This window comes from Suillus paluster, assembly GCF_016628075.1.
Source record: "Suillus paluster strain FC165 chromosome Unknown EDB91scaffold_107, whole genome shotgun sequence".
In the NCBI taxonomy this organism is placed as follows: Eukaryota; Fungi; Basidiomycota; class Agaricomycetes; order Boletales; family Suillaceae; genus Suillus; species Suillus paluster.
Window position 1 is genome coordinate 63392 of NW_024537667.1, and position 21646 is coordinate 85037.

Genomic DNA, 21646 nt, shown 5'->3' on the forward strand with positions numbered 1-21646 from the left:
GTATATGATGTTTGTAATTTGCGTTCGATCACTCGTCTTGTACCAAAAGGTCTGCTCGCCCGCGGCCCTGAGGCGAGTGAGCTGAGACAACTATTCTGCAGCCGCTGATGATTTTCTCATTATCTTTCTTGAAAAATTCATGGATTCTGACCTTCCTTTCATCCACAGATCGATCATTGTAAATCTTCCTGGTGTATCTGTAGATTGTAAGACACTGCGAAATGTTTGTTTGTTGTATACAATGTACCAATACAGATCTTCTTTGATCAGTCATCCACTACTTTGAACCCGACATCCAACAGTCCATGGCTGATAATTTACAATCCTCTACGCAAGCCAGTGGGACATCCACACCGAGTTCTAGTGCGAGAGAAGCACCTGCTGCCGAGTTCAAGGTGTATAGGCCTCCATCTGCATCAACAACCAGCCGTCGCCGTGCGTCCCTTCATTTCGGGCATTTGTCTTGTACCTTATAGTCAACTTCCAGTGGAAGAGCTACCAGACTCTTATTTCACTCCGTCCCCTGGCGATCTGAAGGCTGCGCAAGCAACGCTAAGCGCTCGGACACGAGCATTGGTCGATGCCCCACTACGACTTCGAGCTCAGCGAGAGGCAGCAGAGAAATCGAAGAGAGATCGATGGCCGAATGTGCGTGTATTTGCCCTCCAGTTGTGCGTGGGCTTAATTAATATACGCAGACAACGATACGTGTGAGGTTCTCTGATCGGACACAGCTTGAGAAGACATTCCCTTCGACAGACAAAATTCGCTCTGTGTATGCGTTTGTGCGATCGTCCCTCCGAGATGATGTCAAGTCTATCAAGTTCATATTATGTGCGTGTGTTGGTCGCTTTGGATGTTTTAGGTTTTGACATCATTAGTAGATCAATCTCCTCCCAAGCGCGACCTGAAGGTATCAGACCCAACTGTCCGTGATTTAAGCTTGGTAGAACTGCAACTTGCACCGTCATCAATACTCCTTCTGCGTTTTGAAGATGAGTCACTGAATGGTAGGTCCATTTACGGGAAAATCATGCGCTACTCCTCACGAGGCTCACAGGCACGAGTGTCCCCGCACCGCTGTTGTCATCCATTGCAGCACGAGCGATTGAGCTGCCCAAACCCCCAGCTGTTGATGCCGAACCACCCAAGGCGGGGAAGTCAGCCATACCTTCCGCAACAACGTCGAGCACGAATACCGAGAAGAAGATACCCAAGTGGTTGAAGGCAGGTCTAAGTATGTGGATTGCCTTCTGTTAATCCATCCTTGCTTACATTTATTTTCAGGGAAGTGAAAAGAAGCGTTAACACATGTATTATTTTGGATCTCAATTCGAGTTTCTGCTCTATAGTTGTAACCTTCTGCTATATCATAGATCATCGAATGCAAGAGGGACAAGTGTACTTTACCTTAATACACAGGGAAGGTTGGATCTATCTCATTTGACCATGCGCGCAAGCCTCCGACAACGTCTTTTACAATCAGATTAGAGTCAATTGCCCTGATGGCATCCGCAGCGATCTGAGAGTCATTGCCTAATCTGCACACGACAAATATCTGACAGGACTTGTCTGAGGGAAGATGAAGAGCTGGGTTAGCCAGGAGAATGTTGAGCGGGACACCTGAATACGCTTGTGAGATAGACCGCGCTTCTAGGACTGGAAAGCACTTACTCGTAGACTTCGGAAGACGACATATACCAAACTCTGTTCTCGGTCGCACATCGATGATGGCATGATTTTCGTTTGATGCGAAGACTGATTTTAGTTCTTTGAACGTATATTCGTGATCCAGGTCCGCCAGTCTCGAGACCGCGCTCTAACCAATTCGGCCGTGCACCACCACAAAATGCTACATAGTCTGTTTCTTCGACGGTGCCAATTTTCTGGCCCTCGATCCCGCATGCAGCGCAGGTGAGTTTCCTTGACCTCAGCTTCACGGTACGAAACGGAGGGATAGAAAGAGCGTTGAAAAGAAGTAGGGAAGCTTTGCCATCTTGCTGATCTTTCAGATACTATAAGCCCTGAAATAGCTGGTTCAACTCACCGTGAAGCCCGGTGATTAGCTTTATCGCTTCCAGTGCCTGCAGATTTCCAATGATTCCTGTCACAGCGCCTAGTATTCCTGTCTCCTCGCACGACCCTGTCATTTCTGGCGCAGGTGGCTTTGGAAATATGCAGCGATAGCACGGGCCATCCTCGCCCAAATTATATATGCAAAGCTGACCGTCATATTTCTGTGCGGCACCACTGACAAGAGGTTTCTTTAGCCTGACGGCACTGTCGGAAAGGAGGTAGCGTGTCGGAGCATTATCCGTGCAGTCGAGGATCACGTCATACGGGGCCAGAATAGAAAGCGCGTTGGATGGATCGAGAGCAGTGGGATGAACGTCAATCTTGACGCGTGGGTTCAGAGCAGCGATGGCTTGGGCTGCAGAGACAGCTTTCGGGTTGCCGATCGTTTTATCTGAGTGAAGAATCTGGCGTTGGAGATTGGATAATTCGACCGTGTCATGGTCGATTATGCCCAGGCGACCTGTCTAGCAAACGTGAGTTCTTCCGGGTACATACATACTTGTTTGGAAAGCGGGCCTACGTACCTACCCCGGCTGCAGCGAGATATTGTAATGCGGGGCAACCAAGTCCCCCTGCTCCGATGACCACGACAGATGAGTTCTGTAATTTTATTTGACCTGTTGTGTGGTTTGCATGAGTGATTGCAGAAATACCTTTTGGCGCACCTTCTAAGCCAAAGCCATCCAGTATCATCTGTCTGCCATATCTCAGGTAGTCATCTGACTGCGACAATCGTGGAAGGTCATTCAAGTTGTCGACCGTGTCGATAGGATGCATTTAGAGACCCAGAGAACGATCGGTGGTGGAAAGCGGTGTGATTAGGCTACAGCACTTGAATCTTGATAAGTCGATAGATAATTTATAAATTTGAAAGCAGAATTGTTACGTACCTCAAGTTATGTAAGGAAGTGGAAACAACTTCAACGTCACGACGACCTCGCCGGGTCAACCTAATCGCTATACAGTAGCCCTGCGCTGTCTTCTTTGCACTTTTGACACTGTATGTAGTTTGACACCCTTAAATTTGTCTCAAATACAACTGTCATGGATTTGGTTCGCAGGCAAGCGGCAACGCATAGCATCATCTCCGAATCAGCGCTGGGAGATTAGCATGTATGTATCGACATACTAGCATCCCATCAGTGCGGCCCAATCAGCCTGCTCTAGTTTCTCTAGGCAAACCGTGTGCGAAGGAAGGTAGTCATTCCTTATGCATGCAGTGGCCTGCTCCTACTTGAATCGAGCTTGTATTGATTGAGCATGATGGTGTTGCTGTCATCGCCTCTGCAGAGATCACATTAGGCTTCTCATGCACGACCAAACGCCCACAGATCAGTGCACATCTGATAAATAGTATGATGATCAAACGTTTTCTGTTCCATGGAGCTAACTCTTCGTCAACAAGAATTTTTGAATCATATATCGTCTCACTGCGATATACAACATACATTTTTAGCCTCCGCTCGTACTGAACCTTGGAACCAGCTGTTAGTATGGAAGATTCTTGCGATTCGATCAGTCCTCCTCGATGCTGATGGCATGCAGTCTAAACTGGAGTAGGATTCGCCTTTTTGTAAAAGGCATCCCAGCTAGAGTGGTCCCGTATCTAACCATTGCGAATACACTGGTTGACTTTCCGCAGCGTTTAGAAATCCTAGATCTTGATCCAAACCTTAACAATCGAAGTGTCGCCTCGCACTTCGTCATGATTTACAACGCTTGCTAAACCGCAAACCAATTGTGTCTAGATTCTAATGTCAAGCTGTGAGCTGTCAGAATGGCAGACAAGTGTCGGATACAACATCATCGCGGAGTTTAGAAGGGGTATTGAGCCTGTTTAGAACGCGATTTGAATCTGGAAGGGGGGGGCCTACCCTCCTTCCAGATATCCATCTAAAACTGGGTGTTTTTGATGTGAGGACTTGTAAAACACTGACGTTCCACTTTGTGCGAAAAGACGCCTATCCTTACAACTATCCCAGTAAAATATAGCAATAACATCATTAATATCTTGGCGCCAATACACAGCACACCATTCGACTCAAATGGCAGTAACAAAAGGTTGCCTCTCTTGCCTCCACAATAGACGCACAATTTTACATAAACCAAACTATCTGGGGGAAATCGATTGGAGATACTATTTTTGATGTATATCTAAATCGAGTGGCTACCTCGAATGCTACAGAACGAGAGATTCTACTAAATCAGATCTTGATTGGTTTGTTGGTTCGCGAGAGCGTCACTGGTTAACACAGTAATATTTAGGATGGATTCTGGCGTGGTACCATAGAGTTCGTCTGGACTATGAGTATTGCCCATACAGGATTGTTGGCACACTAAATCGACGTGTTGAGATCCGCATTCTCGGCCAATGGCACTTTCCCAGACAATCAGCTGCCTGCCAACGTGTCTGTGCCAGTCACTGGCTCGGTGCAAGTCGGGATGGTTGGATGGACCTATCAGTCGCCAACATACTTGCTAGCTTTGGGTTCAACAACTGTTATCGCACTGGTATCAGTTACGCTGGTGTTGGATTGGCTTGAAGTCCCGAGGATCTGTCAGTGGGGAAATGATCCGTAACGGGTTCGGTCAACCTGCAGACTTCGATGTTACTGATTCTCTTGACCTCATTATGGCACCGTCTGTAGGGACGCTACCAGACGTTTCCAAAGGATTTGGTGGCAACGGGCTGAAAAACGGAGATGACAAGGTTCGCCTGGAGGTTGTCGGTGACCAAAGAATGGTATTCGTAGTAAACGGCGGTCGACTTCTGGACGAAGACTCCGAAGACTCCGACGAAGGGGGGTTGGCTTTTGATTAGCAGTATAATGAGTGAAAGTTGCTCAGACATGAGCTCGGAGACACTACGCACTTCGTTCAGTGAGGCAGACAAGATAGGTACGAGCTTAAGGACTCGTACATGCTCTAGAATGCAACAGCGAACGGCTGTTGATGTCTCACTATTAATTTGCTACTGTCGCCGTTGCCAATTTTCATGGGTCGTGTGCAAACACCGCAGACGTCAAGATTAGATTAGCAAGACACTGCTGAACGAGATTAGGCCGGCGGAGGGCTATACACAGCAGTAAAACATGCCTGTAGAAAATGAGCGGGTTAGTTTGCGGGCGACAGATGGTAGCGGTCAAGATAAGTTAGGTTGGAATACGACGATATAATGGACTATGATCAGAGAAAGGCTCGCCTCGTAAAGAGAGTGAACACACTCTGGGATAACATGAGACTCTTCCACAGGAAGTCTAAAGCTGAAGCTCAACGGTTCAAGGGATATTATTTTTTGTCGTCGACATGTTTTTTGGACGTAGAGGAGTGGGCATTCACTGCGGGAGGTGCAGGGCTGAAGAAATCATCACGTCGAGGCAACTGTGACACCGCTTGGTTCCCAACGCTCAGCAGAGATATATGGGACTGGGGTGTATTATATGGTGGAGGGTATGTTTCTCCCGCTGGTTATTGATAATTGCGTGCATTAACGTGGGCAGGAGCACCGCTAGGGCGTCTCTGAGGCTGACCTCGGAACTTGTACACGGCCGAGCGGGGTGAAGGATACTACTACCAAGGACCAGGGAGCATCTGTGGGGGGCTAGCAGGACGGTTTTCTGATACATTACATGCTTATTCAGTACCTTTTTCGATCTAGATGGGTAGAAATATCCTTGTTTTTCCTTGTCCATTTACATTCTGTTTATGGCCTCTAAACATATACTATTCGGATCCGGTTGGTTTTAAATCTCATTTCCGCAGTGATTGCAGCGTGTGGATGGGGGCTGTTACTGTCGGCAGCCGAGGCGCAAGAACGGAGGTAATTTGAAGACAAAGAGTGATCTGGTGCACGTGGTTGCGCTAACAAACAGATCATCGTGATTGAGAATATTCGAAAGCAGAAGTCTTGGATTTCTAAGTATTCATCAGCTGGAACGGAGATGAACCTGAGACCTGATGCCCATGAGAACTATGTAACGGATGGTAATTCAAAACTGGGTGGCGATATTAAAACCATATTAACAGTGATTGGGCGTACTTGGGTCAAGGAAGATATAGTGCCCACTCATATAATTTTAGATCTCAGCGTTAATGCGTGCGGGGAGACGGGCGCGTGAGATTCATTTCGGCGCCGTGTTTGTTGATATCTGAGATCTCGGTACGGAACAACTTGCTTGCTTTCCTCTGCTTTCATCCTGACACCAAATGAAGAGGAGAAAGAACAGACAAGGTCCTCGTTAAAATTTGGCTAGCAGTCTGAACATATTTTCAAGTCATTCTTATTGTCGAAGCACTCCAAGCCATTCGTGTCAGCTCCCTTGTACATTGTGCGAACTCCACTTGAGCCCTCTTCAACTCCACTTGCTCCCGAGTCGGTTCCACCGTGGGTTCTGATCAACCGCGCCAACTTCACGCAACCCGCTTTCAGCCCCCACTTCCGTATACCGTGTATGTGGATTTAGTAAGTAACCTCAGTCTGCCGCTGCACTACCACGCATGTTTCTATTCATTATCTAGGACAGGAACTCCGTTCGGTTTGTAGCAATCAAATGGTTCTGAGTCAGAGAGAAAACCGGGCTGCAACACCGAATGTATATATGATCACCTAGAAGGTCACTACTTGTTAAAATCAAGTTTTTCAGTGCGTACCTACAATGACTCTGCTATTCTACAGTCACCTCACGCAACAGTATGGGACACAGGCAACGGGGAAGAGGAAGAGTGTTCAACTGATTTGGCTGCCACCCCGACCACAACATATTAATGTTTACACAAACTTATCAGCAATATTCGTTTCGCAAATCAGTCGTTGTCTGACACTTGACACCGCCCCAGCAGTGGTGTTCGGGGCTTATTGCAGATTGCTTGTTATTTGACGCCTGAAGGTTCGCATCAACAGTGGCAGTAAGATTGTGTTAACTTTGTAGATGGTTTTTGACGCTAATTTCCGCTCAAAGCCGCTTTGAATCAACCCCTCTGCAGTGCATCCAGGGTGGGTCGGTTGTTATTTGAAGCTTCGTATCGATGGTGGCAGTAGGGCATGTTATTGTTAAAGGTGGTTTTTGGCGTTAATCTCCGTTCGAATACTAGTTTAGAGTTCAGCCGCTCAGCGCTACAGCGGTGGCATTCAGAGCATATCACAGATCAGTTATTATTTCAAGCTTCGTATCAACGATTTTGACGCCATCCTAATTTCCGCACAGATCCCAGTTGGTGCTCAGTGCTCAGCGGTGGCGTTCAGGGCATGAGTCGTGGATCGGTTGTTATTTGAAACCCGAAGCTTTGCGTCAACAGTTAACGTTGTAGATGGTTTTGACGCAAAGTTCTGCTGGCATTCCGACCTGGAATTTAGCCACTTATCGGTAGCATTCACAACATGTGTGTAACTTGCAGATACAGTTGCAAAGGACGTTTCGGTACGTTTCAATTTTTGGAACATTTCAATATTCCGGTGGCGGGGAGAATGTCAGCCAACTCACCCAGAATTTTATATAAAGAACGGTCTGCAATTCAAAGGAAAGCATAGTATCAAGACCCTCGAATACCCAGGCTGTCCTCTGCTTGTTGCATTCTAGGAACTTCTTTGATCACACTCTGGTGCGTCGGACACCTGTCGCACTGAAACATGCTAACCCATAATATAGCATATCCCCTGTCCTTCTGACAACCTTGTCTATCAGTTTGCCCTCGAAAATCCACATGCCTCTCGATACTATTCCTGTGGATCCAGAGACATTTTTTCGAGTGGAACAAAGCGGTCAACCAGTTGTCGTATATGAGTGTAAATTACAGGGGGTCCCGTGCGGGATATTTGTGGAAGGAACGACAAGTGAAGTGTCTGCCCACCTGCGAGGACACGGCATCCATGGTCCGGACAGCGCCAGCACAAGTTGCACGTGGGTTGGCTGCTACAAGACACTCAAGAGGGGATGCATGACAAGACACATGCTTACTCACCTTGGTGTCAAGGTTCGCTGCTCCGTATGTGGGGTCGTGAAGTGCCGCCACGACCTCCTTCGTGCACATATTAAATCCTCAGAACCGTGCCATTTTGCATTTACCGATATTGTCCATAGACCCGAAGGACACGTTGTTGTCCCTATGGGTTGGACCGCTACCTATCAGGTTTAATGTTTTCCGCGGTGTCGCATTGGGGTAGCCCTAGGGAGGAGGCTCTTTATTGGTGTTTTATAGTAGCGGAGAGGGTTAGAGTCTTGGAAGCAATAGGAAGTCGGCAACTTTCCCTCTCGTAGAATCCTTAGCGAGTGTCAGAGTCAGCCTACTCCATCATTTAATTTTTGTTTTGCACTAGTTAGTATGTGTTATATATGTAGCGAGAAGTTGAAAGTTAGCTACCGCGTCCTTATTAATCATAGTGTTCGTTTCGAGCGGATCGCGAGCGTTAACGCGCTGACCACCGTAACCGTATACGGGTACGGCCGTACAATTTACGGACACCTAACGGGGCGTCAGCAAATTCTCTTATTACTTATTTGGCACTTATCAAGCAATGGATCTACAAATACATATCTAATTGTGATAGAATACAGTTTTCTCATGTGTAGCTGCCTAGAGAGCGCATTTATGTCAAGAACTTATCGACAACTGTTGTGGTGTTTCTGCTTGACCACAACAGCTAATATTTATTGTCATGTTGTCAGATAGATTTCTAATGTATAAGAAACATTTTGGTTGAAGGTTAGGGTACGGACGAAAAGTGGGTTGTTAATAACACTGCTAAGAAAGGTGTGTTATTAACATGTTAATAACAGGCACACGGCCGTGGGGGGGTGACATGGTGCTAATAAGTCTATTGACCCCCATAGTCTTTGTGAGTCGCCTTCCGACCTTCTGCTGTTCCTCGCAGATCATTGACTTAGAAGTTTGCAACGCAAATCTTGCAGAGAAGCAAGCTGTTGTCTGACATGGGACTCGAGTGTCTCGCAACGAAGTTTTCAACTTGTTTTCCCTCCCTCTTGCACCAGTCGAGCACTCGAAATGGCTGACATCGTCGACACAAAAGCCTCAGATGATATTCTCATTATTCCTGTATCAGTGCAATCTATTATTCTCCCAGACAAGAATCTGTCTGTCTCGTCATTCCTTCAATTCTCACTCCCGTCAGCTTCAATTACCACTGCTCCGCCATTGCGCAAATACTTTAGCACTGACTCCCCACCTGAGGACAGCTTATATCTCGATTATCTCCGCACGCAGCTGCTTCCCCAGCTTGCGGTTCTGCACAAGCTCCTAGAAGGGGTGCAACATGCAATATCAGGTGGTAGCCGGTCTATTATCTATGCCCATGCCGACATGGAACAACCTTTTCCATTCTGGATTCTGACGTTTTGGCGCCAAGCCTATACTCTCTTGGACGTCCAAAGCAACTGGTGACAGGCGGAAGCCTTCCTCACCAAACATCAACCTAATGAATCCCAGCACAACCCCACACTCAAAGGACAAACAGCTGCTGATGTTCATGAAGCTTTCGTTCGCCAGTTTGAGCGCTATGTGAAAGGACAATACCCTTTTGACACAATGATGGATGCTGGTCAGGACGTCCTCTCATACTGGACTCACTTGACGAAGATACCTGAAGGCTCCATACTTGCTGTGAGTTTCAGCCAGTCCTGACTACTCATAACTCAAGCTTTATCTCCAGTGTATCGCAGAAAAAATTTATTCAATCAAGCCCTCATCTGTGCCCGAGGAACGAACAATGTCGGTATTCATGAGGATGAATACACCAGCCAGGAACCGTCAACATGTCCGGACGTTGGTGGACATGACTCAGATTCGACAATGGCATATGTATGATCCAAAGGTCAGTGTCTTATTCAGTGGCCTGTATTGATAACTCATGCCCCTTAGAAAATGGTTGAACGACGGCATCCAGACATTTCATTCTGCGATCTTGACTCCATCATTTCCTCACCCAAACAATCAGCTGCTCGTCAAAGCCACGAAACCACTGGCAGCTATCTATCTGTGGGCACAGATGAGCAGGAAGAAATCCTTGAAGATGAAGAAGGCACTTGGCTCGATGAGACACTAGCGGCTAAACCGGCGGAGGATTCAGCCTTCGACATTGAAGCAGATGCAAACCTTCATGCACTAATTGTCACCAAGGCCTTGTCTGATGAACACGAGGAAAGTCCTATCAATGGCCTGTGTAGCACTCAAGGTGATGCTACGGAGGATGATGCTGACCTAGAAGGCATGGACAACGAGTGGGACGAATTTTGGTAGTAGCTGTAGCGAAATTTTCAAATTTTAGGTCACGTGACTGTTAATAACATGTTAATAACATGCTTGTTAATAACCCTACGTATCCTACTTGATTTTTAACATAGGTTAATAACAGTCGGATGACTTATCGTCCGTACCCTATTGAAGGTGGAGGCTAGTTAAAGGAAAAAAAAGTAGATCCATTGTTGAAAAGTGACGAAAAGTATACAGTGATAAGTGCCAATTTACCATACAGTACTACTACCGTAACCGTGTGAGTATTGTCGGTATCTCTGACGGTACGGTACGAGTTGCTTTACAGTAATACGCCCGTATATACGGTCATACGGCTGAGTCGAAACATTCGAAAAGGAATTGAGACGGTTGAAATCGAGTTGAGTTGAGTTGAGTCATTCAACACGGCCTCCACATCTGTTATCCCCATTCTCAACGGGAAGGGCGTGCTCAGTCATGCCAAACGGTCAATGTTCCTTGAGCTGAGGGGATCGTGCGTTGATCGTACTTTGTAGAATACCATGGGGCACACAGCAATCCACGGAGTATCTCCTGAAGCTCATCCAACTCAAATACTCCAGCTTCCCGACTCGTGTGACTTCCGCACAAGCAAGTGTACGTCCATCTGTTTGTCTCAACGATTCCCCCAGTTATGAACCTCATACAGCGGATGCTGCACAATTTCTGCTCCTTCGCCATCGACCGTTCCCTCAAAATGCCTGCAAATATGCGCGCTGCAGAGCGCATCATCCAGTTCCCGTTTGCAATACCTGTCGTTGAAGAAAAGACCGAAGGGGGGCTCACGAGGATATCGGAAAAACCAAAAGAACAGGAAAGAAACTTCAGGAGATGAGGAAGAATGGGAAAATAAATTTGATGAATGGACAGCTAGACTACGCCATGAGCAAGAGGTATATTACTCGCCGCTTGCCTGCTTTGATGCTCCTGCTGAGCATTAGGAACAAGATGAAGGAGCGAGGACATCGGAAGGCTGCCTTGTCGAATTGGAAGGGCGCAGTTGCACAAGCTAGGATGAAGAACGTCGCTTCTGTAGCTGCCGATGAACGCGTTTCGAAGAAGAAACGGAAAGCGGGTGCAGGCAAGTGTTTGCAATTCCTCTGATGATCTTTTTTGGCGTTAAGAGGACATGTTCGGAGCGGATGAAGAGGGCTGGTAGATTTATCGTAAACTGTCACTTCGTCCTTTGTTCCTAGGCGCATTACTCAATCTGACATTGCTTTTTGTAACAGAACACTGCGGCTGTATCTTCAGATGAGGAGGAAAAATTCAGCCAACTCCGGATGATCGAGAGCAAGCTCCTCATGCATGACCCAACATTTACGACACAGCAGCGAGCCGCCTGAGACGGAGCTCGTGCAGTTCTACCCTGTGCCACCCGTATTTCCTGGGTCTACGTATGACCCCCTGATGCCATACAATGTCACGCGTGACATTCAGTCCACGACAATCGCCTCCCAGGTGACGACCACTGTGTCCTCTCATTCACAGAGTTTTATTGCTGCTTATCCCGGGCCACTTAGCTGTATGTCGCGCCGGCATTGCGGCATATGGATGGGCCCTGGCTATGACTGCCGGTGGCGGAGGCGCTGGAAGTGGAATGGGAAAGAGAATTTTGAAGGCAGCGATAGCCGGGATGAACTTGATGGGAGCTATGTAAGGAAATTCGACACCGCCACATACGTTCAGCGCCAACTCAGCGCAGTTCAAGCCTTTCAGCGATTTCATTATCTCCAAATGAGCGCATCCGAAGTTCCAAGCGTATCGGACGACACAGCGCGAATTATAACATAAAACCTCGAACACGATGGACCGGGCATGGACTGCTAGGGGAAACCCAGGCCAAACCTCTAAGGCGAGAGGCGGCGGCTCTATCTATCCAGGACGGACTACAGACATGTGGGCTACCTACTACGAGCCAGGACTCCAGCCACTGCGCCAGGACCTTCGACACCCTATGCCAGATCACCCTACTACAACGATCAGCGCATCGGGCCACCCCTCCATCATGAAAAGTAGGTGGCATGCGCGGCCTTTTCTGCGGAACGGCCCTATACATGGGATGTCTCTGCTATCGTTAGCAAAGCTTGCCTGGGTCACCTGTCAGAATATGCAAAGTTGAATTTTGTTCTCCAACTTCATCACACTGACGAGTCCACTCATTCTTCCAGGCGGTAATTTGCAAGGGTCTGTCTCTTCAAAACCTCGCGGGTTCATCGCAGAATATTATCGACGAGTAGTGTTAGATGTATGCGATGTGTTTCATCGCTTTTACGGAACTACATCCCAGATTAATGCTATACGGCAGAAAGCCCCACAGATTGCTAGAGCTCGTTCAATACCCCCAGGGTTATCTCGGTTCTTCTTTCTCACTGACTCATTTTCACGCAGAGAAACTATCACGAAACAAGCAAGCTGCAAGTTCCTCTCGACCCCCAATACACATGTCAACCCAGTGGGGCCACACAGAGCACGCCGCTATCATCGCAGCAACCACCCGTCATGCCACGACATCTGAGACCATTCCCGCAGTCGCTACTACCACTGCAGTGGCGACTGGATTCACTAGAACATCGTTGCACCTTCAAGATCTCACTATAAGTCAGGCTAGATGGTGGACTCGGTTCACACTCTGGTCGTTTCATCCATTTCTCATGATCTTCCTGCACTCCACCGTCGTACTGTATTTCCTGCTTTTTCCACTACCAGTTTCTCCTTGAAAAACATTGCCCTACGCAGACACTGCAGCGTGTTTCAGGGACATGGCTATAGTGTACACTGCTTTGATCGCGCTGCAGTACTTACATGTACTAGGAACTAAATGACCACAAGCCCTTGGGTTTATGACCAGCCCAGTTCAAGTTTGTACGTACATGCAGAAGCTGATCACTCTCCAATGAAGCGCGATTCTGACAAGCATATACAGACACTATTCCTTCAGCGACACGGCAACATATAAGCCTCGCAGAATGACTGTAGTTCGCTAACAGGGATGTCCGCGTAAGATTTTCTTTCTTGTATATTTCCAATGAGAGTGATGGTCAATGTACCTAGCAGGGTGTCCCGATCCATTCCAATATTCTTGAATCTTCAGTGGAACTTCAAGGCAACACAGCAGCGTACACGGCTTTCAGCTGGGTCGCATCGGGCTTTTTTAATGTCGGGTTCCTCACTAATATTATTGAAGCCTGCCTCATAACCAAGAGGCTAGAATGATTGTGTCATGTACCAACCGACCTTATTAACTTTCTGGCGGTCGATCGTTTGGTCGTTCCGGTATTTCTTCATATCCTACGTTCTTGGATGAGGGCCACTGCTGATCACTCGTGTGCAATGCAATGGGTTCTAATGCCGTCCATCGTCAGCCTTTATAGTGATAATAACGAATGCAAGAAGGTATGCAATGAGCGACAAATTGGATCCGGGACGAACCATCGACAAGAATAAAGAGTGACGTTAGTAGATCTTTGAAAACAACACAAATACTATGGCGTCGCTAGCGGTGGCGCAATACAATGAATGTAAAAGTGTAAGAAGAGAAGGGCTCGCCTAGGTACGCCTCCTCATCCCCAAATGAACTTCAGAAGTATGACGCCACATACAGTCGCGCCGTATACCACGAACTGTGGGGTCACCACGCTTATGATAATAGCAAGCTTCCCAGCGGCATTCAATTTGCGCATTGGGGGGCCCCGCAAAATGACTGATTTTACAGTGCACCTTTAACGCCTCCAGCGTCCCTGTAAACCCGCAGGGTGTGTCATCACGCAGCCATCGGCAGGACAGTAGGGAGGGGGATGAGGGAGGGCTATGAAGTGGGATCGAATGTGGCTGATCTGATATATGCAATGCAGGTTTAATTTGCGAAGATTCTGCAGTCAAAGGCAAAGATATCATGGGCTGGGGTAGTTCGCTCGGAAAGCCTGGCTGAGGGATTGCAGAATTATGCGACTGCTGCGATAACTCATTATACGGTGAGAAGCGAGAGGTGGATATTTCAGGGTAAACGACGAAAGGCATGTCTTGATTGGTGTATTGCGAAGAAAAGGTAGGATGCGAATGGTGCACATGTGGATACTGCCTGTGCACGAGCGTCATAATGGGAAAATAGATGGCGATGAAGGACGTACATTTGGGATGTGTGTGAAGACGAGAAACTACTTTCCATTGCAGGATAACTAGGGTGCCTGATGATGTTGCCTCCCACCACAGGACCGTAGTACTGGGCACTGTGGAGGGATGGTGAGTTATGCCAGGTGCCATGATTTGAGTCCGATGTAAGGATATTCGGGGTGGTAGGGTAGGCCAAGTAAATACTTTGTGGTTGCAGTATGGCCAAGGCCTAGGGGGACGCGGAAACAGACATTGTTGAGTGTTGCCCACAGGTGAAGTTGTAGCAGCTGTAACCAGGGCTCACCGATGGACCGGCTAGCATCCCCGGTTCAGAAAAATTGGTTTGAGCAGGATGACTAGTCACGGTGTTATACGTTTGCAAGAAGGAGGAGGGGGCAGACATAGTCCGATGGGACGCTGCGAACCCATGATTGGGATATGTTGTTGAGCTCCGTAGGTTAGAAGGTGGCATCTTCGGAATGATCAGTGCGACAGAGAAGATCGCTTGAAAAACCTTACGACGTCGTTGGCGCGAATGGATGGGTTGACGAAGACAATAAATATTGTCGTCGAGAACTTCCTGGTTGAACACGGGTCGGTTTGGCGTAGTTGTACTGTAGAAGATAAATGAGAACAAGCAATGATGGATAGGATACCGGGGCCTACAGATGCCAGGTATTGAGTAAATTCATCTGGGAGATGATAGGTACCCAACGGTCCTTATATGTCCGTCGAAGGGGAAACATGATGCATGAACGTTTGAACTTTAGCTTTAGCCAAGTAGAACAAATGGCACACCACGGCGAACGAATGTGGTAGCACAGCATATGAAATTGCTGTACATACGCTTTAAAAGGTGTCCAAATCAAAGGCGGAGGGGTTGCGGAGAAGGGGGCTCCGAAGGGCGCTTCAAGTAAAGTTATAGAACGACCAACAGACAAATCCCGATCACTGACCGCGTGAGTCCGCAAGAGTCCTCGATCAGATAAGCTTGATCCACACCGAGATCCGAGTTCAGCGCTCAATAGTTAACATCTGAACAAGAAAAATATAAGCCCCTGGCCCCCTGCCCATCGTCATGCTGGATGTTGAACGTTCTGAACATTAATAATTATTAAAAGACACTACAAATTTAAACTCCGCGCCTGACCGTTCATGATTACGTCACGACAATCCCTTCGTTTGCATTTCAGCTATATTTGGCACTAGTCATAAAACTAAGCTCCTCCCGGTATCTGTCGAGCGCTGGGAGAACAATCATTCAATTTGCAACTGGTTCCGAGATCTAGAGTTTGTCAGTTTGCACAGTCTCGCACTGTTGACGCTACTGCGGATCGCCGATGGGCTGGATATTTCATAAGAGAAACTTCCATTTCAAGATCACCCCCAGATCGCCGCATCGTGTTCCAGCCCAACATTTCACTAAGCTAAAAAATTCAATCCTACCTAATCCCATCGAATCACTTCTGGAGGGACTCAGTCGAAACGTTATGGATAATAGATATATCCGAGCTACATAGAATCTCCGAATTCCCACCAGTACCCTTCCCCTTCGCTACCCTACCGCGTGTTGAAACTCAATTCCAGTGGCGCGATTCTCTCTGCTGCAGCCGGAGCTGCATCCTCCTCGAACTGCCCAAATTCCCCTGAAAATTAATCTCCCATGGCTGTCGTGCATATGCTTGCGAGATCTTATTGTGCAGCTCCAAAAGCGGCCTGTTGACCAGTGTGGTAACGCGCAATTTCAAGTTTCAGCTTGTCTCAACTTTGATTCAAGATATAGCAACTCGTGGGCGACATCCCCGACAAGTAAATTCAGTGGGGCAATCATCACAGCAACATGTCAACAACGCGCGTCGTCGATCTCTGACGAGAGCCATTGTCGAGTGAGCTTTGCTGTTTACACAAATTTCACCATGTCCCAGTAAGCCTGATTTTATGGTCACATACTGGCAGCAAAAAATTAGAATGAGCAGAGCCTTAAGTTCAAGCTTCAAGCGCGCCTCCCTTCCGTTCCTACTCACGAACCCCATGGCCACGGAGCACTTCCTACGATATGTAAACAGCACCAGTAGACTCAAGAAAACATTCGGTGACGTACTGCTACCTCCCACACCCGATAAGTAATGACGCCCCGCTCGTAGCATAGAACTCACGAAGACCACAACGACCCCAATCCCAACGCCCCTCAAGACCTCAACTCCTCATATAAAGACACTCGGCCAGGATCCCAGCAGGCCACTAGAATATCAGCCGGAAGATGAAGACAGGAACGGAGCCTCAACTCTCCGCGTCAACATGCCCGTCTCACCCCTTTACCGCTTTTCCTTTATAGCTTCATGTACTGACCGCCTCGGCGGTCGAGTACGCGCTTCAGATTATCACCTATGACAGACACTCACATGACTACGTACCAGAGAGAACAGTCACCTGTCTTCGAAAGACTGCGCGTCTAAAACGGCCGGCGGGAACGGCGGACCTACGGGGGTAACACCCACGTAGGGGCATTCGCGAATCTTGAGATATCGTAGGGGCAGGGGCCCCTTAGACTAGCTAGTAGTGTCCGACATAGGGTAGATTACCCCAATGGACATACTGTAGAGTTACGACCGTAACTTCGTCACGCGTCCCACCCCACAGCGAATCGAACCTATTTGATGTGACGGTCACACTAAATTTTGGGGAGCGAAGCTATTTTGTGACAAGCGGTAAAACAGGAAAAATCGCCAACAAAATCGCTACAGACAAGTTAGCACTAACTTAGCAGTGCGACCAAAAATCGTTATATAGGGTATTGGCTATGCATCTGCGCTGGCCTCTCCCTCACCTGTGTTCGAGGCCTCAGCGGCCTGAGTATTTCCTGCAACCTCTGACTCACATGGAATGCAGCTGACCATCCTTTTATCCATTCTAAATGTGCCCATAGCGGAGGGCCCAAGGCAACGATGTGAGGATCTTTTGGTCCATATCACCACCAAAAGGAAGAGAGAAGATTGTTGCACCGAGTCGGGTTGCAAACCCGAGTCAGTCGGGGCGAAGCTAACTTGGATAGGTCACACGTCACAAGGGCCTACGAAGCTGCGAAGCTAAGTGTGACATGGTCACACCCGAAAGGGCGCGAAGCTACGGTCGTAACTCTACAGTAAATTGGATTCAAAAAAAAAAAAAAAAAAAAAGCTTCAAGCGTTTCGTAGATCAAGTAGAAGTGCTAGGAAGTCCCCCGAACATCAAATGCGAGGAACACACGGGATTTCAACGCTCTCCGGATTAGTCCAACGTGACTTACCAGCGAACGACGATCAACGATAGTACAATCTTGCTATGCTAGAACTACAGCTACGAAGCGAATGAGAAATATGTAGATGCCTGACAGCAGCCTCAACTATACCTTGCGAAAATGAAAATTGTCCGTCAATTGCCCGGGTGGTGTAGGGTACATAGTGGCATTGGCGGCCATTGGCAGGGTCGAAGGCAACGGCATCGACGATCTCCTGGGGAGTCGTAAGTGAAAGTGTGCAAGAGAAATCATGAACGAGACACGGGCCCGAATTGAAATTAAAATTGCTGTGGTGCAGTTCTGAACTGCCTGAACCGATCCCGAACCCTGAACCGCACCGTTGGTGCAGTGCAGTGCAGTCTAGGTTCGGTTCAGCCAGTCAAACATCGGATAGGTTCATGGTTCGGGGGTCGAGCAAGTTATGTGAACCGTCGCGAACCTGTTCGAACTATAACCGCACCATAACGCACCATATCATGATGGTATGTCAGATTTTATTCTGTAACTACTATGTCTCAGGTATTCTATGCATTGCATGTGTCCTATCTGTACTGGCCAACACCATTGTCATCAATGTGCTGCATCTCTGTGGTGTATTCAGTGATGGATGACCTACACACGCATCTCTTGTGCTCTCCTCGCCGTGTACCAGGCATGTTTATGGCTTCTCTGCCATGATGCATCACTCGCCATTCATCATGATCACATATTTTCAGCAGCATTCACCGCTCTTTGGGCAGTGCTTTTATACTGATTACTACAGTTTACAGACTGCACACCATCCACGAAGACCGAAGATGACAGTCAAGCTTGTAAAGTTACTCTTTCGAAGAAATGGATAACCTTCCCCATTTTTTTTTTGATTCCGTTTGTGTCCGTTGAGAGATAACTCTATGTAGGACAATACATGCTAGTCTAGGGACACCCTTGTCCCATCGCATCTCTGTAGTCGCGAATGCCCCGATGTGAGACGTGCCCCATCGGTCCGCCGTTCCCGTCGGCCGTTTTAGACGCGCACTACGTCGTAGATGAGGTGACTTGTTTCTATGCGATAGTAGGTATGGTAAGCGGTGAGTAACTGAACGCATTCTCGTCTGCAAATGCAGAGTGGTACAGGAAGCTGGAAGGGGGCAGATGGGGCAGTAATAGGTCAGTAAATTGAGGGAACCATGGTTTGTGCCCGGGTCTGACTGATGCCTTGTTGGTTTGAATGATTCCGTGTAGACGAGGTGAGGAGAGGACGAGGTGATTATATTTGGATTAGGGGTACTGAGTATAGTGTAGGGTGGGGGCGCGTTGATAATGTGTCGATCTGCGTGTACGAGCGTCAGTTCTTGCGTTTTCCAGACGTGGGTACCTCACCGAAGATTGCTTTCAGACGTTTCGTGGAGTTGACGAACCGAGCCAGGTGTTCAACGGCTTCTGAGTCGGTCAGGAGATGAGGAATGGAAGATGCATCCCTTCCTAGGTCGCATTGCAGGATGTGGCGCTCTCTGCGGTATTGCATGCATTCCAGTAGGAAGTGGTGTACCGTCTCCTCCGTTTCCGGGCAGTGAGGGCATAAGGGGCTAGCGACCTTGCGAATGCGGTGAAGGTGTTTGTTGAGGGGGATGTGTCGTGAGCGGAGGTTCATAAGGAGGCCGGTGGGTCGCTTGGGAAGTGATGCGTTGAGTTTGGTGAATGATCTCCGAATGACCTGCGGGTCGAGGCGTTGCATGTAGGCATAGCGGGGCGATTTGGTCCATAATCGCGACCAGCGGGCATGCGTTTGTTGACTGTGGGCTTGCTTGATAACCTTCCCCATTATAGCGAGTTATGCGACATCCGCAGTGTGGGTCGTGGCAATACCGCATTCCAGAGCGACATCTCAGTGAATTGACCTTCCTTTCTAGACCAAGGCAAGTGCTAAGTACTGCATCACAGGGCTGGGTACAATGTCTTCGACGTCCTCGAATATTTGTGATTCTCGCGGCAGTATCATCATGATACAGCTCAACTTGCTTCTGAAGTATATTCAGGAGGGCGGGTATCTCATGGATGAACAACTCACAACACAGTGGCTTGATGATGCTGCAGATGAAGTAGTACACTTGTATTTCACCGTGTAATACCTTTTTAGTAGTAAAAATGTTTTGAACCGGTTTGAACCTGAACAATACTGTATAGAACCAGTTCTCTACCGAACCGTTGCCTATGGTTCTGGTTCGATGATACTGATATGTTGCGAACGGGTGAGTTCGGGTTCGGGTTGTTTTACCCTGAACCGCACCCCGGCAACTTGAAATTATCGAGAGGAACCTACTGCCTTTTAAGGTGACTGGAGGCTCCGCCGGCTCGGGCGGCGACAATGATAGAAATCAGGTCATAAGTTGAGTTGAAGTGCTCATTAAGTGGCAAGTACATATCAACGAGCTGGCCGGATCTCGCTCCCGTTGGCGTGCCCTTGGATTAAGGACATGGTTGAGCCATAAATTTTAATAAATGTGATACATACCAGCAAGACCTTTTTTGTATCCAATTTATGACCATTGCCAAAAGTGAGTAGGACAATAGTAGTTAGTCTGGAGCATCGTGTTCCCGTCCCGACTCCAAATGCACTGATGTAGTGCGCACCCCCATCAGTCTGCAGTTCCCGCGGGCCGGGTAATAAACCTTACCTCCAAATCAACAACGTAATGAAGCTTGGACGGGTTGCCATCGCGGTCTTCGCCAAATGGTATTAGCCACTGGCTTCTCATTGCCAAGAGACAGTATTTTACTGTGCTGGCGGTGGGGACAGGTATGACGTATGTTGCTGATAGAACGCAGGACGAGCTTCTGGCATCAAAGTGCTGAACCCTGTGCGCGGCATCCGGTCATAGAGCTAAAATCAACGTGCTTGAGGGAATAAACGAAGGCCTCGGTGATGCTCTACGTAGTAGTCCAGGAAGTCAATACCATCGCATGACGAGATATGGCGCTTACGTGAATTGCTCCTGCGGAACCAACCGCTTCTTTGTAGATATCTGTCAAAAAGTCGGATGTTGGGGGTGAGCCAGATCCACGATATGATACGGTTAATCCCATTGTAGTATCAAGGTCAATAAACACCAACCGTTATCGTTAAAACTCATCAATGGGCAGCTGCATCATGAGCGAAGTAGGCTGGGAACTGTTCGGAACTTCCGGAACGATTGAACTATTCGACCTTCGAAAGCAAGACGAAGAAAGAAGTACCTGCCAACTTCCGGGCGTCAACCAGGTCCAGAACGCAAGACGTAGAGATATCATATCGATACCTTCTACTTTTGATGATCAAGGCTTATCCTCCGCTAATCAGACCTATAGAAGACGGAAGATAGTTGTTCCTTCTAATGAAGCACGTTTATTCAATCTAGCATCTCGCTCACATTATTTGTGGAATTCCGGATGAAGCCATCCTTGTCGTTGGGATGGGCAACCCTTGATTATGAATTCATCCCTTCCACTAAGTACTTATGATGTGCGATGTGACGCTGTTCCTGGCAGTGTGGTTGATCATTTTACCGGAGCTTTGATACCAAACTAACTTAGTGACCCACTCCTGGCGCCATGAAACTGCGGCATCCGCATCGGGATAACTTCGTGGGGGGAAGCAAACGCCAGCGTCGCCCTGGCCGTCATCCGAACTGGCAAACGTTACGTCGTGGCGAAGACGGAAACTTGAATGCTCTTCCTGCCCTCGTTTGGTCCGACAGGTCACATTGTACAGAGTTCATAACTGCCGCGGGGCTCCTCGGAATAAAAAGCTAAGCGTTGAGCTTTTGAGGGCAATCCGAATATCGGTGAACGACGTGACCGGCGACTTAGATCTGCTTAGATAGGCCAGATAGGCCGCGACCCAGATTAGTCGTCCCTGCTGACATGAGTATGTTGACATGTCACTCACCGAACACTGAT

General features: G+C 48.0%; 5 protein-coding genes across 5 annotated transcripts; 3 read left to right on the top strand and 2 right to left on the bottom strand.

Annotated features, from left to right (window-relative positions):
• Positions 1-305: 305 nt before the first annotated feature.
• Positions 306-1295, top strand: EDB91DRAFT_1086830 (uncharacterized protein; the record flags this gene model as incomplete). The annotated part of the gene is made up of 6 exons (XM_041316123.1): positions 306-435; positions 488-648; positions 699-834; positions 885-1010; positions 1061-1237; positions 1288-1295. 6 exons carry the CDS (start codon positions 306-308, stop codon positions 1293-1295), a joined length of 738 nt encoding a protein of 245 aa, XP_041171279.1.
• Positions 1296-1411: 116 nt separating this feature from the next.
• Positions 1412-2853, bottom strand: EDB91DRAFT_1254408 (uncharacterized protein; the record flags this gene model as incomplete). Its single annotated transcript, XM_041323821.1, has 6 exons — positions 1412-1623; positions 1675-1758; positions 1814-1996; positions 2048-2536; positions 2601-2693; positions 2742-2853. The coding sequence occupies 6 exons, from the start codon at positions 2851-2853 to the stop codon at positions 1412-1414; spliced, it is 1173 nt and encodes a 390-aa protein (XP_041171280.1).
• Positions 2854-9067: 6214 nt separating this feature from the next.
• On the top strand, positions 9068-9556 carry EDB91DRAFT_1166479 (uncharacterized protein). The gene has a single exon (XM_041319997.1). It carries the CDS (start codon positions 9076-9078, stop codon positions 9469-9471), a length of 396 nt encoding a protein of 131 aa, XP_041171281.1. The 5' UTR covers positions 9068-9075; the 3' UTR covers positions 9472-9556.
• On the top strand, positions 9474-10470 carry EDB91DRAFT_62107 (uncharacterized protein). Its single transcript, XM_041327918.1, has 3 exons — positions 9474-9690; positions 9740-9901; positions 9949-10470. The coding sequence occupies exons 1-3, from the start codon at positions 9616-9618 to the stop codon at positions 10324-10326; spliced, it is 615 nt and encodes a 204-aa protein (XP_041171282.1). The 5' UTR covers positions 9474-9615; the 3' UTR covers positions 10327-10470.
• A 3209-nt stretch (positions 10471-13679) lies between these two features.
• On the bottom strand, positions 13680-15538 carry EDB91DRAFT_1166498 (uncharacterized protein). Its single transcript, XM_041319998.1, has 4 exons — positions 15118-15538; positions 14756-15065; positions 14469-14680; positions 13680-14419 (listed from the first exon to the last, which is right to left on the bottom strand). The coding sequence occupies exons 1-4, from the start codon at positions 15276-15278 to the stop codon at positions 13888-13890; spliced, it is 1215 nt and encodes a 404-aa protein (XP_041171283.1). The 5' UTR covers positions 15279-15538; the 3' UTR covers positions 13680-13887.
• Positions 15539-21646: the final 6108 nt, after the last annotated feature.